Here is a 17887-nt window from a genome sequence, read left to right on the forward strand (position 1 = left end):
ATCTTTGCAAATCTATTAATTGAGAATATTAATATTTGACGAAATGATTATATGCGAATTACTAATTTTAAGTGCGTTATGAACTCCTATCTACAAGGGCTTGTCCTTTGCTTTAGATAAATCAAAATGATTTTTTTATAGCCGATTCAATATACCTAATACTTTAGAAACTTTAGAAACTTGACCAAATAGAGAAAGATACATTATTTCACAAAATATAATTCATTCATTCTCATATAAAATAAATAGATGAGTAGTTCTCCATGGTTGATTCGAGACTTAAACAAAGGACTCCACTCTCCCCTTAAGAGAAATTCAAGGGAAATTTAGTTTAGGGTTGAATCACAAAAAAAAATTCATTAGTTCTTCATTAAAGAACTATGGTCCTTACCATAAAGACAAACTTTTGACTCTAACATAATTATGAAAAACTCAAGAAAAATCAACTTACTTGTAATGAAAATATCCATGAACATCACTTGTCCTACCATGCACCTACAATGAAGTGACTTATTGTGCCTACAGTAGAGCGTCTTATAATTAATGAGTGACCTGTTGCGTCTACAGTGGAGTGTCCTATAATGAATGAGTGACCTATTGCACCTACAGTGGAGTGTCTTATAATGAATGAGTGACCTATTGCGCCTCCAGTGGAGTATCACACGAGTATTATACGAGGGACTTATTGCCCAACCAACCAACCAACCAAACTTAGGTTTACTTGGTTCAGATGAGGGAGATTTGAATGTGTAAGTCCACATTTAACCAGGGGAGATTGATCAAGATTCAGAGTATTTTTATTGTTTAAGTTCAATCCCAAGAGATTTTATTGTTCGCATCCATTGACCCTTGCTCGATGTCAAAGGACTTGGTTGTTCAAGTTCACTCTAAGCTTATGTATAAATCAAGTGGTTCCCAACATAAACCTTCATTTACACATTCTAAAATCCTTTCCTTTTTTACTAACGAAAGAAACTTTAGGAGGACTAACAATAAGAAAGATATCATTTGCCTATTAAAAAAAAATTACAACCAAACATCATAATCCCTTTTCATAAATCACTCACTTCTAAACAAATCAATTTCATTAAAATCATATAATCACTTCTTATAAAACTTACCATTCAAGAAGCCACCAAATCTGCAGTTAATTCAATGAATAGAATTTATTTATCAACACAAATGCTAAGGGTTCAGTCATCTATTTCACCATAGTTCTAACAATGAAAGATAAGTAATGACATATATATGTGTTACGAGAACTGTTACCTTCTGTATTTGAATCGAGCTAATCAAATATTTATATCAAGTTTCTAACAAACAATCTCAAACAACCCAACTCAAACCAAAAAAGTAATTTCGTTGAGGAATCCCAACTTTAGGGTAATATATAGGAAGTGATCCCATAAGATGCTTCCTCTTTATTGTGAATGCTCATGCAAGCAGCATATTTCACAGTTACGAATGAATATACCAACATTTAAGGGTTAAATATCTCGAGGTCGAATCACTGAATGAAAGGGACAAACAAACAAACAAAATATATTCATAATCTACATGAAAATTTAGTGGTAACCAAACTTACAGCCGTGAAGGGAAACATCACTTCAATCAAACCTCCTTATTATCCATTTTTGCTTCTGATGGATTTTGGGGGAGTTTGGAGGTCCCAAGCAGGCCTCTCGAACACTTGATACAAATAAATCAGGGAAGTACCGCTCTCAGCTCTTTCCTATCTGCTCCAAATGACTGCAGTGGAAATTAAGGCGATAAGACAACTAGAAGTACAGAATTACTTAAAACTATAACGTTCTTTTATCAACTCATGAACACAAATCATTCCATGCAGATGTTAATAGAATCATGGAGACTTCTACGGGACTTCTAAAGGCACCCTTGACAGTACTCAGTTTGACATAGAAAAACAACTTTTAACCACAATTTTCCCTCGAATCAAGTGGGTGAACATTGACAAAAAGAAAACAAGTGAACGTCGAGTAAAATATTTGTAGAATTAAGAACAAGATGGCATTTAACACACCGTTCCTACTTCTATTTCCTTTGCTCTAGAAAAGAGTTGTGTTAAGAATAACGAACGATATTTTACGGATTAGCCATCATTTCATTTCACGCGTGAATTTCATACTGATACTCTGATTTAGCATTTATGCTCGAGTTCAATTAATATTTACAATGGAACAGTTAAGACAAAGGAAATGAAAAATACCTCAGTTCCAAAACCTTTCACATACACATTTGTGAAGAGTTCGGAAGGATCTGGCAACGGATTTTCCTGAAACATGGCGCAAACAACTATTATTCGTATTTTCTCTTAGTAAAGACAACATGAAAAATGTTTCCTAGAGATTAGTTCATAAATATGAAGGTATTCCATAAATTTGGTTATGCACAAACACAATTCGATCTATTAATTTATTTGACTACATGCTGCTCACCTTAGCTTGAGCAATAGCTTCATCGACTTCCTTTCTGACTTCCTTCTCAATGTCCTAATGAACGAAAGAAAAAAAAAGTTTAGTTGTCAAAAAGGTTCAAAGATCTCGGTCTAACAGACCAATCCACTGAACAAAATGATGCACTGCAAGTGAAGCACTTGATCGGTCAAGGTAGGAGACAACATGATAACTAATTTTTCCACCAATCAATTATATTCCAAATTGCAAACGAAAAAAGTTAGCATCCAGAACCAAGTCCAACAATATACCTTTAGCTCCTTTTCAGTTGCCAGATCATAGGATATTATCAGTTTTCTTATTCTTTCAATGGGATCACGTTCCTGGTATTAAATCATAATGAAAACATTCAAAAATCAGAATCTGATTCTAGAAAAAAAAAAAAAAAAAACATATAGTGAAATGCTATTCAGGAAATGATGAATATTTAAAAGAAGCAAACCTGTCTAACACCAGAGATCTCATCACGTGTTCGGTATGTGCTACCAGGATCAGACATAGAGTGACCATGATACCTATAGGTGTCCATTTCAAGGATCTGACAAGAACCAAAGAGAAAACATAAATATATTTACATTTACTAGAAGGGAAGAATAATGTGCCTTTTATTGGGATAAGCTTAGGGATCGGGGAGTAAGCCCTCCCAATGAGGCTAAACCATCATGTACCAAACAACAAGGTCCATTCTTTAAAACATGTTCCTTAACAAACTTGGTCCATTCTTCAAAACATGTTCCCCTTAGCAACCATGATACATTTAATAGAGAGGAAACTCACAATTGGTCCATTCTTCAAAGCATGTTCCTTTGCAAACTTGCAAGCCTGTTTGACAGCTAGAGCATCCATACCATCCACCTATAACCCCAAAAAATAATGATCATAAGTTCCTTTCCTTTTTTGGGCTTTTTTTTTTCCCTGACAACCCAAGTATGCAAGGAAACAACATCCAAACAAGAAGCCATAAGGAAACAAGACATATGACATTGGAGGGTATCATTTGGGGATCCCCAAACTTTCAAGGGAACTCCAGAGTGAATCCAGTTTGTGATGTTCAAACGAAGTTCAATAAGATTGCAAAATGAGCACTACCACAAACAGAAAATAACCAAGATATGAACATAGAAGGCAGTAAAAAAGACAAAGAATAGTGACAAAAACTCTAATGAAATCATCAGCAGCAGCACAAGAAGGGTATTAGTTTATACACAGAATTCTGTGTAGTACTGACACCATGCCCAGATTAACTATCAACACACCTCCATCTTTGGTTACATGAGAGGAAGGAACATGCAAATTCTGTTTTAAAGAAAAAATATACATGTATATGTATGAACAAATGAAAGAATAAAAGGACGTACAAAAAACAAGCTCGAAATAATAGGGAGCTCAACCTGACTCCAATCCAAAAGAACGAAGCCAGGACCATAATTCCAAAAGGTCGAGTGATCGATGCCCACAAAGAAGCATTAAATCTGAAAAGCTTCCAAACCTCCCCATCCACAACGAAGCAACAATTACATTGAAAAAAAACTAAAAACATTGAATTCCAATTGAAAATGAGAAAACTCTATTTGAAGCAACAAATGTGACAAAACTTGGAAGCTACCAAACCTCCATACAAAATCTTCACATTTGGGCTATTATCCATAGAATAGTCACATTATGTTTTCTTTTCTTCTTTTTGGTAGCTTCCGAGTTTTGTGTTGGTTGGATCTTGATCTCAAGCAACCCTTTTTGTACTTCATCAATTTATACATATACACACAACAACGGAGAGGATATTTTAGATATATATAATTCGGATGCATATATTTTTACTTGTCAAAATACTTTGATGGCATCCATTGTTTTTAAGAGATTAATGACTCAGAAGATATTTTAGTCAAACATGCTATAAGAAACTGTAGGTTGGACTTCTTCAATCACCTGCAAAAAACACATAAGGCAATGTTTGGGGGAAGGTGCTTGCCATGGATAACCATCCAGCACTAGTGGTGTGCCCTGCCACATACAGTGCCTCAAAGAAACTTTAAGAGCCCATCACACACTTCCGTGTGTGTGATATATATATATACACACTCACACACACATATATATATAGATGACACAAAGTTGCCGTAAAAGCATAAAACTACGGTGATATTCTCAATATTTGAGTATGTTCGTTATCTCTTCACCATACGACACACTACCATGAAAAAGATGTTTACACCATCCCTGGAATTATCTAAATATCCAATTGTCTAAGCTAGTACTTCAATGGTAGTCCCAATATCGTAAGTTTATCAAAATGCCTTCAAGTTTCCATTGACATGATATTTTAAAAATCATCATGGGCAGGGGTGGAGATTACGACCTCTTTGGAGAAGTCGAGATGCCTTAACCTCACTTTGCTCACGTTGGCTCAAGTTTCCATTGACATGATTGTCAACACTGTTTGTTTCGAAAAAATCCACACCCACTTCAAGCCCCACACTTTGGAGACTTTAAGGGGTTTCCTTATTAACCTCATGAAAATAATCTAACACACGACCTCTAGGTAGGCATTACTTGAAAACTGCAGGTCTTAGCCAACATAGAATGACAACTCGTTTAGTTGCAATTTGGATAAACATAGCCATTCTTTTCACCTCATCGTTTGAAATCTCTTTCGATGAATGGGCAGAAATTTGATAATATTGCTGGTGAAAACCATAAAAGTGTCACTGACACAACCACAACCTCAAACTCTAGCCCAGATACATGTGTTAAGTCTTAAGCCACTTTTCAATTGCAACTTACAACATCACGTACCCAGCTGATCAAGGAAATGGCAGAGAAGTCTTCGGAGTAAACCATGTGAAAGCAATAAAATAGCAAAGAACATATAGCAACTTTGAACCTCATATTCATGGTTCGCGTTCATATGAGTGACTTTGTATATTATCTACCCAAATTATTTTCGCTAACTACGCCAAGAATCACACAAACTACCACAACATTTCTTACAGAAGCAAAATTTATAACGAGAATAAGAAAATTTGAGAAAACCAGCGTCAATAACAATTATTCAGCCATTAAAATATGCGGATAGAGAAGCCTCACTTTCAATCCAGGAACGTAGTCCCCACGTTTATAATAAGCTGGACTCTTCGCTGCTCTCCACTCTGCAGTCCCCATACCATCTAAAGAGAATCACAACCACAATCAAATTAAATCAAACAAGATTATGACAAATAGTAAAGCGAATAGAATTGGACGTTGAATTTTTCCTAAATTCTTACAATGGTTGTTCTCGCAGACGAGAATAACAGGCAGATCCCAAAGCGCAGAGATATTAAGCGCCTCGAACAACTGACCCTGATTCGCCGCGCCATCACCATACAGAGCAAAAGTTACAGTCTCATCCTTGGAATACTTCTGCGCAAAGGCTACTCCACATCCAAGAGGCACCTGAGCCCCAACAATACCATGTCCACCATAGAAGCAAGCGTCCTTCTTATAGAAATGCATAGAACCACCTTTCCCCCTCGAGCACCCAGCCTGGCGACCCATTAACTCCGCAAAAATCTCCAGAAGCGTTCCTCCACGACCAAGGAAGGTACAGTGATCACGATAAGCAGTAATAATCGCATCCTTCTTCGTAATCGCAGCCTCCATTCCTACAGCGACGGCTTCCTGACCATCATAGAGATGACAAAATCCACGGATCAACTTAGCCTTATAGAGAGAGTCAGCGGCGATTTCCATCCGCCGCATCAGCGCCATGTCTCGGAAGAATCCAAGAAGCTCCTTGGGATTGGTCTCGACAGAACGCGACGGCTCATCGCACTTGTGAGCGGTGAAGGGGACAGATGTCTCGATGGTGAGCGAGGAAGAGTTATCGGCGGCGGACGAGATCGAGCGGCGGAGAGATGAAGAGTACGAGAAACCGGAAACGAGCGGCTTGAGAAGATTGGATCGGGAAGCTGCGTGAGAGAGAGCCATCTGAATCGCGAGATCGGAAGTAAGGTTCGTTGAGCGTTTGAGGTTTGAGAAATGGGTGAGGAACAACGACGGTAGGTGGAGGGCTGCGTAACTACAGACTTCAATTCATAATTAAGTTTAGATTTATATTCCTTTTTTTAATTAATATTTAAATAAAATATATTCCATTTTGGTTCCAACTTTCCCATTAATTAGTTTTCTTTTTAATCATTTGGTCTTCATTTTTAAAAAATTGTGTTATTTTTATTTTCTTCTTTAAAATATTTTAGTTAAATTTCAATAAATAAATAAATAAAACGGTAACAACCCAGTATTCAGAATCGGGATTCGTACTCCCTTACATTTCTTGCAACACAGTTACTCAACTGTCTCTAAAACCAACACGAGTCCTTCTACCATATTTTATCCTTATTCACATGTATCACGAGCTCTGTCAGCATGTTTTGTTTTCACTTACATGAATTATTAGTCTTTTCAACATATTTTGTCATCACTCACTAATTTTCCTCCCAAAAAAAACACGTTTTATTTTTTTCAGACGTTTTATTGGTATAAATAATAAAATATAAATCAAAATTTAAAATTTAATAATAATTTTTTTATGTTAATAATTCAAATAATTTCTTGAAATGGTGAAATTAGGATTAAAAAAAATAATGAGAAAATAAATAGCATATTTAAAAACCAAAATAATTATGAAGTTTGTTTGTGTTGAGACTAAAATAGAACATTCCAGAATCAAGAAACCTCCAAAAATTCTTTAAACCAAATTTATAAATAATAAGAAAATAAAAAAAGAAACCCAAGCTGCCCTAATTTGTAATTAACCGACACTCAATTTGGCTCACATGTCTGTGCTGCATGTGTTTCACGTGAATTTAATGTCCTTTTATGTTTTAATTAATTATTAATCAAGTATGGTCGAGTCAAAATATAAAATTTATTTATTACGTATAAATGAAATATTTTTAAGATTAAAATTGTAATTTAATTAAAAATATTAAATCATTATCGAAATGATAATTGATGTTTTATCTATTAAATTTATTGTAACTCAATTTTCCGCCAATTACTAATTATTATACGTTGAATTTTAAAATATGCCAAGGTACCTTTTGAAGACATTGAAGGGACATTTATATAAAAAAAAAATCAAATTAATATCAAAACTTTTATTTGGAAATAACAGTCACTTTCTAAGCTCCCATATACATAAATGAAATGAAGAGTATTGTTAATACATTGACGATTTTGCCCTTATTTGAAAATCATATTAAAAAACGTCCGAGTATTAAAATACTCAGTCAAATATGCATGCAACATATGGGATTACTCATTTGTGACTTATCTTAAATTAAGATCATATAACTCGATTCTAGTCGACACATAGAGACACTAGCTACTCAATCTGTACATGAGTGACCAGTTCTAAAAACCCATGAACCATTCGTATGGTGTCCGATAACATGCTTGTATGTGTTTGCATTTCTCGGTTCTAACAATATGGTTACTTAGGGATATTTTCGGGTATTCAACCGGAATTGATATAATACAGACAAATTTAGGTTGATATAAAAGGTAGTAGCCAACCAATTATAAATAGAAGAATCATTTTGCAATTATTTCCCACTCAAGAAAAGGGCCAAATTCATCTTTTTGAGAGAATATTTTGATTTTCTATAACCATTTCATGTTTTTTTTTTCTTTTTATGATTATATTTTAAAAAAAATAGATTATAATTAATGACGGCGGGACATCTAGAGGTAAAGTACGGTGCGGGCTGCGAGAGCGGTACCAAATCAAGTTAAATTCTGAATACTAGATATGATCTCAAAATAACAGGAGTTCATTAGGGGCTGTGTAAGAGCTCTATGCCATCTATGGAATAACGGCCAATATTGTTTGATTGACTGTTTGGAAGGCAGGATATTGGAATCAGACTGATCATCTTCAGATAAAAACTCAAAGGAACTAATGGAAGTACGGTTCCCTACACTCTTAGAACTGAAGTGCTAGCATGGGGCCTGCGGTGACGTGCAAGGGTTTGTGGGGGATATGTGGGCGGAGTATGTGAGGGACGCACACGAGGGTAGGAGGGGCGCGAGCATAAGGGCCATGTATTTTCTCAGGGAGTGTTTGAAGATGTACTCTTTAAATTCTCTATAAACATACATACTATCAATATAAAATTTTAATTGTCGTGGAGTTTACAGTCCCGGCGTTACCACGTATATTTTTTTGTGTTTTCTTTCTGATTCAAAGGGAAAGGTCCCTTTAAAACAACCCATGGTGTAAAATTTGATCCTCCTTGATAGCTCTCAAGTATAAAAGTTTATAAGTATTAAACCCACGTAAACCGAGCCAAACTAAACCCGTGTTGTATAGTGTATTAAACCCACGTAAGAGTACAACAAGTATAAAAGATATACATAAGCTTGAAGCTTAGGAGATGAATGTGAAGGTTTGTTAGTGTTTGGGTGACTAAGTCTGAAATATAAGTGTGTCGGGGTTTCTTGGTTAGCTACGATATTGTGTTTCTCTTAAATTATGCTTATTTCTTATGTGACGTGTTCTCTGCTATGCAGGGATGAATAATGATTTACTATATGATAATGATACGAGACCATGCCCCGAATGATGAGAGTACAATGTGGGGACTATTAGAGGGTCGATAGGTACTTTAATTATGAACCTACCCTAAGAAGTAGGGGTCCACATGTGGGTAGTATCCGTCCGAAGTTTAAGAGGTCATATAGAGCATAACCATGTCGTCTACTAGGCCTCGTAGAACAACTTGACCGATGTGTCGAATGCTAAGTTAGGGCCATGAGTATGCCCACTGTCTTTAGGAAACCAAAGAGTCTAGTAGATGAGTCGTAGATGGTTGAAGCGAGTCTTAAATGATGAGTTAAGAGAGTATACGATAAAGCATAATTAGAGAAACATAGTAAATAAAGCGTTAGTCAGAACACCCTATGACTCCTGAACGCAAAAAAATCAAGCTTTAGAGAGTTGGTCGTCATGTGGATACTAAATCGAGAAGAACTCAATGATGAGGGTTAAGTAAAGAGTTTACCAATTCATGAATTTCATATGAGTATGCTCGATATGGAAGAATACTCTAACATGTATCGAGCTAGGGGGTGAAAGTGAGGTAACCGGAGTACATAAAATGGTAGTCTCATCTCACTTACCGATCACGTGACAATTGAACGTGCTTATGCGAGTGTTATTTTAATCTAGAATGAATTTAGAGGGATCTTTGGTAAGTTTATTAAGTTTAGCGGGACTCAAATAATATGTACGCAAACGTTATGTTAAGATCATTTTCTTATTAGATCATAAGTGAGCAACTTAACGAGTGTATACTCGTACTTCTCTTTTTATTATCGATGGAACCTGAGACACTGGTTGACAACGATAACGCGAAAGAGAAAGAAGACTACAAAGTTTATTAGGCATGCCTTGATGTTCGTAAGATAAGGAAATTTCTTAGACATGATATTTTGTTTTAGTCACAGTGGTTTGTAAACTCGTGTTCTTTTTTTAATTAATGATATTTTCAATAGATCTCAAATGTGTTGTTTTATTAGGTTGTTAATTTCTTAATTCTTTTAAATCGTTAGAGGTTGGACATTACACAACTAATTCATTTGGGCGAGGCATTGTAAGATGTCATGATGCGCCCATTCCTATGGCCATTCCTTTAACCCTTTTCGCTCTCGGGAGTCTCTTTGTAGGATACTTGGCCAAAGTGTGACCTGTTAGCCTATACTATGACGAAGCGACTCTTGCCCATCCGACAAGATCGTACGAGGTCACAATTCACCCAACACGATCATCGATGGTGAACAAGAATTAGGGATCAGATGTGGGCGAAATTTCCGCCAATGGCTGAGATGTTCAGTGGACTCCCTCTCCCTTTGTAAGGGTTAAGACCGTTCGCCCACCAATGGCTGAGATGTTCAGTGGACTCCCTCTCCCTTTGTAAGGGTTAAGACCGTTCGCCCACCAATGGCTGAGATGTTCAGTGGACTCCCTCTCCCTTTGTAGGGGTTAAGACCGTACGAACGAGCAGAAAAGGGAGGAGGAAAGAGGTTCCACCGTGCAAATCAATTTTATTTTTAGGTCAAATATCAAATATTCATAAGTTATACAGTATTACTAAAATCAAATACATTAAATATTTTTAAATTTCATAATAATTTTAAAAGTAAGGTAAGGTATAGTTGAATTGTACATCTGTTTTCGGGATGGTTGAGTCAATCTAACAATAATAAAAAAAAAACCCAAAATAATAAATAAAATAATGTCGCTCGTGCATCTCACGTGAGTAATTGTAAGGTAAAATAATAATAATAATAATAATAATAATAATAATAATAATAATAATAATAATAATAATAATAATAATGTCGCAGTTGTTCGAACCACGACGTATAAAGATAAATGGCGTGTGGCCCTGCTGATCACACATACAAAATCAAACCCAAAATCTTCCTTACGGTGCTTCCATTTTCGTTCTTCAGTTCGCGCTGTGTTCGTTGGTAGTGCTGCCATTTTCTCTTCTTCAATTCTTGCCATGTAATGAAACACATTCCTACTTCTATAGATTTATACGATGTCCTCACCACTCTGTTCGTCAATTCGGGCATTGGCACCGCAGTGTTGGCGGCGGACGAACTTGAGATTCTTCATATTGCTTCAATCCAAGAGATGTGTAGGCTTCGCGCCTCGCTTCGTTGCTTGTTTGAGCAGTAATGACGACTCTGTTGCAATCCCCAAACCGGTGCCGGTATTCACTCTCTCAAAAAGTTTGTTTTGGAAGTCGACCTCTAATCGTCTTTTTGTTTATTTCTTACTTGTTTTCATTTTGGATCGCAGCTCGCCTTCGATCCTGTGGAGGAGATGTACGGACTTGGCGTCGATTTAAAACCAAGGTTTAGTATCTAATCTTCAGTTACGTTGAGCTTTAATTCTTGTGATTTTAAGTAGATTTTATGCTGAATTTTTCTTCGATTGCTGTGAGTTCTACGTCGACGATTTTTCTTGATTATTCGGTTTTAATTCTTGTGATTTGAGGAGATTTTATGCTGATTTTTTCTGTGGTTGCTGTCAGTTCTACATTGATTTGAAATCAAACTTCGAAATTAATTTTGCATTTCAGGAATTCAAATTCCAGCGCTCCTGAACCCAGGTCCTGGTTTGGCCCAAATGGTCAGTATATTAGAGAGCTACCTTGTCCAAGTTGCCGAGGCAGGGGCTATGCGCCGTGTACGGAATGTGGAATTGAAAGATCCCGTGCAGACTGTTCCGTGTGTAATGGAAAGGTATATCTCTATCAGACCAATTGACCATGTTGGCTCCTCCATCTTCAATTCCAATTCTAACTATGTTGTTGATTCATAGTATATTTTTCTCATAGTACTTCCCACTTAGAATCACCATAAATCAATAACTGTATATATATACATATATACATATACATATATACATATATATATACATATATACATATATATATACATATATACATATATATATACATATATACATATATACATATATACATATATATATATATATATACATATATACATTTCTTTTTAAAATTTTTTAGAGACAATTTCATTGATGATTGAAATTTACAAAAGGGATTAATATCATCGTGTTAGAAATGATTTATAATTGTTATATTAAAAATCATAACCACTTACTTGATGATAAAAGTGCTTTTATCACAACTAAATGTTTGGGAAGTATTTAAAAGCGCCTTTAGGAACATATAACAAAATATGACTCTGGTTTATCATTAAATACTTCAATAATCATAGTACTTCGGTAAAATTCTGTTATTTTCAAAGAACTCCCAAACAAACCATTAGTTTAACTTCTTCTGTTCTCATGCTGAGTGTTGGAGCTTAATACGTAAAATGGAGGTCCCCAAGGATACAAACCTTTTGAACTGAGTTGATAATGCCTGATTGACTTATACGGTAACAGATGGCTGTCAGATGATTTGAAGGACCTGAAATACTTGTCAAAACTGTTTCACCCAGTGTTAGCACATTCATCTAGATTTGGAAATAGTCATATAGCATGGAAATGTTGGTTGTTCTGCCAGATTCTAATTGACTTTTTACCTTTACCTCATGTTGCCAGGGAATAGTGACCTGCCACCAATGCTTGGGAGATCGTGTCATATGGGAAGAGTCCATTGATGAACGACCATGGGAGAAAGCACGCTCCACGTAACTACAACCTTCTCTTTCTTTTTTCTCCCTGTTGATTTTATTTTTTGTGTAGTTTTAATTGAATACTAGCTTTTAGTCAGTGAAGGAGTTGGGCTCAGAGAATTTTTTTTTTGGTGTTATTCCCTATTTTAATGGGAGAAATAATCACGGATGGTAATCAAGCCTCTTTTCAGTTTTTGTAATCCAAAACTAGAAAAAACTCCATTACTGAGAATCATTCCTTTAACTAAAGCCTCTCTTTCCAATAAAGGGTGGTGATCTTCTAGATTTTCAGAATAGATCAAAAGGTTTGGTTGAACTCAATAAGAAACCTTAGGTTTTGTTGTATGTAAAGAAGAAGACTAAGGATATAGTTCTATAAAACATAGAACTATTTTATGGATATTTGAAAGGTGCAAGCGATACATTTTAGAATGATCTAGATGTGGGTGTGGGTGTGGTTTTAGGGTTTTTGGGTCAATCTTGACGAGAGTTCAGGTTTTTGAAATCAATTTTGATGCAAGGCCAACAGAATTGATCGCGGTGTTGAATTGGATAATGAATCATATATGTAAAAATAAAAAAAATGAAGAAAAATAGCATAAATTTGGTCTTTAAGATGGAGTGTAGGGCAATGATAATCTAGAAAAATGATCTACAAAAAGCACACAACTCTTATAGGGTTATTAAGAAGAACATGTCTTGTCTTTAGCAATTTGTGACCTGCATTATCACATTTACATGGTTTGCTCCCTTGCAACCATATGTAGTAGGTTGGCTGTTATCTTGTGAAAATATTTAGGGTGCACACAGTTTTACTTGTAATACCCTAGGTCCAAGGTTTAAAATTTGGATTGATGCCTAATTTCTTCGACATTCCCTTGCATCACTTGGCCACATGAAGGGTGACGGTATTTTGCTTCAATAGTAGACACATGTAATAAATAAAAAATTGCTCCCACCCACCAATACAAGTCCTTTCAGCATGCATTCTTCTCACTCACATGTCTATTTAGGAAAATTTCTAGGAGGTCACTTGACATAAAATTGCTCTAACCCAAACACGCTTAACTGTGGAGTTTCTATGATTGAACCATAAAGAAGGAAGGTGCACCTTGTGTACAAATGATTGAGGGAAATGCACAGTTCGAGGCCTTGGGAATAAATGGTCAAGGGTCAAATGTAAGGCTTTGTAGATGTTGAGGCTCTTGGTTTTCAAGAAAGGGTAAAGAGGGTCTCCTTATCGGATTCCTCATGAAGCTAAAATATGACCTCTAGGCTTGTTAATGAAAACAGAATTCCTCACATAGCCATTAGTCCACTGAATCCACTTTGCCTTGAATACCACTTCTTCAAGAATATTCCAATCTACATTGTTGAAGGCCTTTCCGACATCCAATTTTAAAATCCAACCCTTTTTCTTCTTGAATCTATAATCCTCCACGACCTCGTTTACCGTCAAAATATGAACTCTTTTTAATCCTTCTACTAAGACTTCAGTAAGAATCTTATAGACGGAAGATGTCAAACTGATGGGCCCAAAATCCTTGGCCAAAGAAAATATCTCTTTCTTTTAGATAAGGAAAATGAAGTTGTCCTTCAAAACCAAATTAGCGTGCCTATGATGAAATTCTCTGAAACAAAATGGTTTCCTAACAAAAATTCAGTGGTGAACCCATCGGGTCCGGAGCTTTATTCTTTCCCAAACTTTTGATAGCTAGCCAAATCTCATCCAAAGAGAATGGATTAATCAGCGACGTCCAAATGACAATTGGAGGGAAGAAAGTGCTTAACCAGTCTATTAGTACACAAAGAAGAAAAGAAATCCAAAACCTCAGCTTCGATTTCCCTAAACAACAGGAAACTTTGATTGTTGACTGAAGAATGTTCAGAAATTAATTATTTACATTTCTTTGCTGCTAAAAATCCATGAAGAATCTTGAGTTTTCATCCACTTCTCAAAGCCTTGTACTTTACACTTTTGAGTCAAATTTCTTTCCTCAGCCAAATAACTTTCCATTATACCTTTGACAGCAGACAGATCTTCTAAAGAAAGGGAATCATTCTCAGCTTTGGCGCTCTATTTCCTCTAGCATTTGCTTCTCATTTCATTTTCTTGAAACTTCAAATCAGCATACCATTTTTTGACCTAGATATTACATTCTTAGCTTGGCAGAAATCACAAATCCAGCCCAGTCGTAAGATCTATCTTCAGAAAGGGACTTTTCAATAATTTCAACACAATCTTTCATATGCAACCCAAGAGTTCCAAGGAAAAAAAAAAAAAAGAAAAAAACGGTTAGGGTCCCAAAGAAAACCACCAGCTTCTATAAAAATCTGAAAATGATCAGAAAAAGTAAGAACCTTTCTTTTAACTCTTCAAATATAAAAAAGATCATGCCATTCTTTATTTATAAAGGGAGTGGTCAATTAATAAGAGCTTATTCTCTTCGTCTGATTGGTACCATGTGAATTTTCCATTAGAAAGGGGAATTTCCATCAAACCAGTCAATGATCTTATTAAAAATCTTCACTCTGTTAGTCTACCTTCTTGTAGGATGACGCTAATGGACCCAACAAGTGAATTAAATCACCTCCCACATGCCATGGATCCTCACAATAATAGTAAGAAAGTGATCTTATTCACTCCAAAGAAGTTTTCTTTCTCTAAATCATTTGGTCCATTAGTATTTGAAATCCAACCAGCTTTTCCTTGCTGAAAAAAGAGGCTTTGACCATGAGCGACTAACCACCCTTCAATACTTCTAGCACATCAACTCTATTTTCATCCCTCAAAATTAACATACCCCCTGATCTTCCAGTTGATTAAAAAAGTACCATATGAGGACTAAAATTTTGTAAAAGTTTTTTCAACTTCACACGTTTAGTTGCATCCCCCAATCCCTAGTGTTCCAAGACAAAATTCCTGAGGAACATAAAACTCTAAACAAAACCCCACAACTGCTTTTGAGTTATCGCATTAGTACTGGTGTTAAAGACACATTTTCCTTAAATTGCAACCCACAGGCTTTAATAAGTGATGAAAAGTTTTCCAAATTGTATGCCGAATCTGAAACAAGCTGCTGAAAATCCACCTACACTATGAATCTGTTTTTGTTGTGAAGTAAAAAGAAAACCCAAATCAACATCATTACAATTTGCAAGAGGATCTTCAATCAAACTATTAGACAAAGTTCGGAATAATAGGCTCATCACTACTAAGACTTACCTCTGAATCAATGTCCAAATTTCAGTATGACCCAAAAAAAATCCTCCTTTGATTCTGTAGTAGTTTTGCTAGGAGGCAGTAAAACTTTCGTAAAGGAAACTTCCTCTTGTCCACTATTACATTTAGTGACAATACACTTACTATTAAACACTTCAGGCTTTGTTTGCATAGAATTAATCTTTTGAGAGTCTAAACTTCGGAAATATATTCTTCCAGAACATCAGCATTGATAGGGGAATGATCTTCTAAAGAGCCTGGACATTTTTCTCGAGTATAATTATTCGGATAGGACTTGCAATTTTGTTCTTACTTTTTTAATGCTGGATGGAAACAAAGGGCCCAAATACTTGGCAAGAATAAGTGTTGAGCCTTCAATATTGTGGGCCAATGAAGAATCCAGAACCTTTTCCAAAGGGGCAGTATTATCTGAAGCATTAAAATCAGTCAAAACCTCATTAGTATCTCCCAAATTCCCAAGCTGCGTAATAAAATCTTTAGACACATTTAATATGTTGTGGAACAGTCAGCATTGTTAACTTGAGCCTCCTTATCATACAGACTACATGTAATTAATTCCCACTCTCTTTCTCATTAAGTTTGACCTCTTGAACTCCTCCACCACTGTTCACACCGATCAAACTCGAACTCTCAATCAATGAAACATCAATAAACAAACTAACATTATCGTTAATCTGCTGATTTGATGAAAGAACGCTAAAAGCTTCTCTTGAAGAAATACCAACCGTCATTTCAATTGGTCGAGAAGTGTTTGGAGAAACAGTGTTCATTTGCAGAAGACAAACGTTACAAAGTGGCTATGGATCTCTTGAAATAGGATGAATTTTTTGAATCCTTGAAATATAATCAACTTCAAGGCTTTGAAGATGGAACTCAAACCTTTCATCTTCCATAACCTATTTAATATTAAACAGATCAATTGGATTAGAGAAATTATTTAATTCAAGATCTCTATGAATAATAGTGGGGTCCAAAGCAACTGTTTCTCCTAAATGAATAAAAATATTCCCCCTACACTTATCCTTAAGTTCTATTGTACCCGACATAAATCTGCAAAGATTACGCTTAGCTTGAATCCACGCCTCTATTTGTGATTATCATAAGAAATACTCTCTAAACCCCCAAAATAGTCGCCAATTTCTTCAAAGGACCACAAACACCAATAATCCAAAAGTAAATTCTTAATCAAAATCCATCCACCATAACCTTCCCTTGAACCTTGATGAGTCTGAAACCTTCAAGACTATTTTTCCAACTTTAAATGAAATTCCCACTAAGCCTCCCACTTTCTAGGTATAACTAAAAAATTAGCAACTTTATCATCAGTAAATTTAATCAAGGTCTTGTTAGCAAAAAGCAGGTTAACCATAATATTGGGTTTGAGATGAGTTTCAAGTACCGTTGTAATATCCTTCCCATTATTATGAGCTAACATTTTGGAAACCACCAAAGATTATCGCAATCAACATTTCACACATTACCATCCTTCCTAATCTAATAAGACCCAAGAGGAGGAGGAGCTAACCCTTTGGAAGCAGAAAATACTGAATGATCATTTGACAAAACTCTGTGTAAATATCTTTGGGTTTAATTCAGTTTCCAAAATAAGAACCCAAGGAAAATTGAACTTTCAACTTTATGGATTTTAGACGTTCTCATCCCAAAACTCAAAAATCTACTTATCCAAATTAGCCAACTTAATTCCAAATTCAAACTTAACTCCAAGCATTTAAAACGAAATTAATTGTAGAAAACGTAGGGCATCACTTGGCTGGACACTCAGAGATGTCAAAAGAAGATATATATATATTACACACACACACACACACATATATATATACTTAAGCTGGCATATGGATCTCCCACTTGACGAGGAAAAGCATTTTGTATTTGATAGTTTTGAATGATCCTTAAGAATTGAAAGGAACTAAAAGAATCTTCAATGATCAGGGGGGGGGGGGGGAAA

General features: G+C 35.6%; 2 protein-coding genes across 4 annotated transcripts in view; one reads left to right on the forward strand and one right to left on the reverse strand.

Annotated features, from left to right (window-relative positions):
• Window positions 1–1342: 1342 nt before the first annotated feature.
• LOC111496066 (pyruvate dehydrogenase E1 component subunit alpha-1, mitochondrial-like) lies at window positions 1343–6545 on the reverse strand. Its single transcript, XM_023146329.1, has 8 exons — window positions 5738–6545; window positions 5559–5638; window positions 3252–3329; window positions 2917–3012; window positions 2726–2797; window positions 2457–2510; window positions 2228–2293; window positions 1343–1749 (listed from the first exon to the last, which is right to left on the reverse strand). Exons 1-8 carry the CDS (start codon window positions 6438–6440, stop codon window positions 1705–1707), a joined length of 1194 nt encoding a protein of 397 aa, XP_023002097.1. The 5' UTR covers window positions 6441–6545; the 3' UTR covers window positions 1343–1704.
• Window positions 6546–10926: 4381 nt separating this feature from the next.
• Window positions 10927–17887, forward strand: part of LOC111496065 — a 12262-nt gene continuing 5301 nt past the window's right edge. For all 3 annotated transcript variants that reach the window (XM_023146327.1, XM_023146325.1, XM_023146328.1), the window contains exons 1-4: window positions 10927–11236; window positions 11326–11381; window positions 11609–11771; window positions 12604–12692. In XM_023146327.1, the coding sequence (XP_023002095.1) occupies window positions 11063–11236; window positions 11326–11381; window positions 11609–11771; window positions 12604–12692 (482 nt within the window). In that variant the 5' untranslated portion in view covers window positions 10927–11062. The remainder of the gene's footprint in view (window positions 11237–11325; window positions 11382–11608; window positions 11772–12603; window positions 12693–17887) is intronic.

The sequence above is a fragment of the Cucurbita maxima genome, unplaced genomic scaffold (assembly GCF_002738345.1).
Source record: "Cucurbita maxima cultivar Rimu unplaced genomic scaffold, Cmax_1.0 Cma_Scf00022, whole genome shotgun sequence".
Lineage (NCBI taxonomy): Eukaryota > Viridiplantae > Streptophyta > Magnoliopsida > Cucurbitales > Cucurbitaceae > Cucurbita > Cucurbita maxima.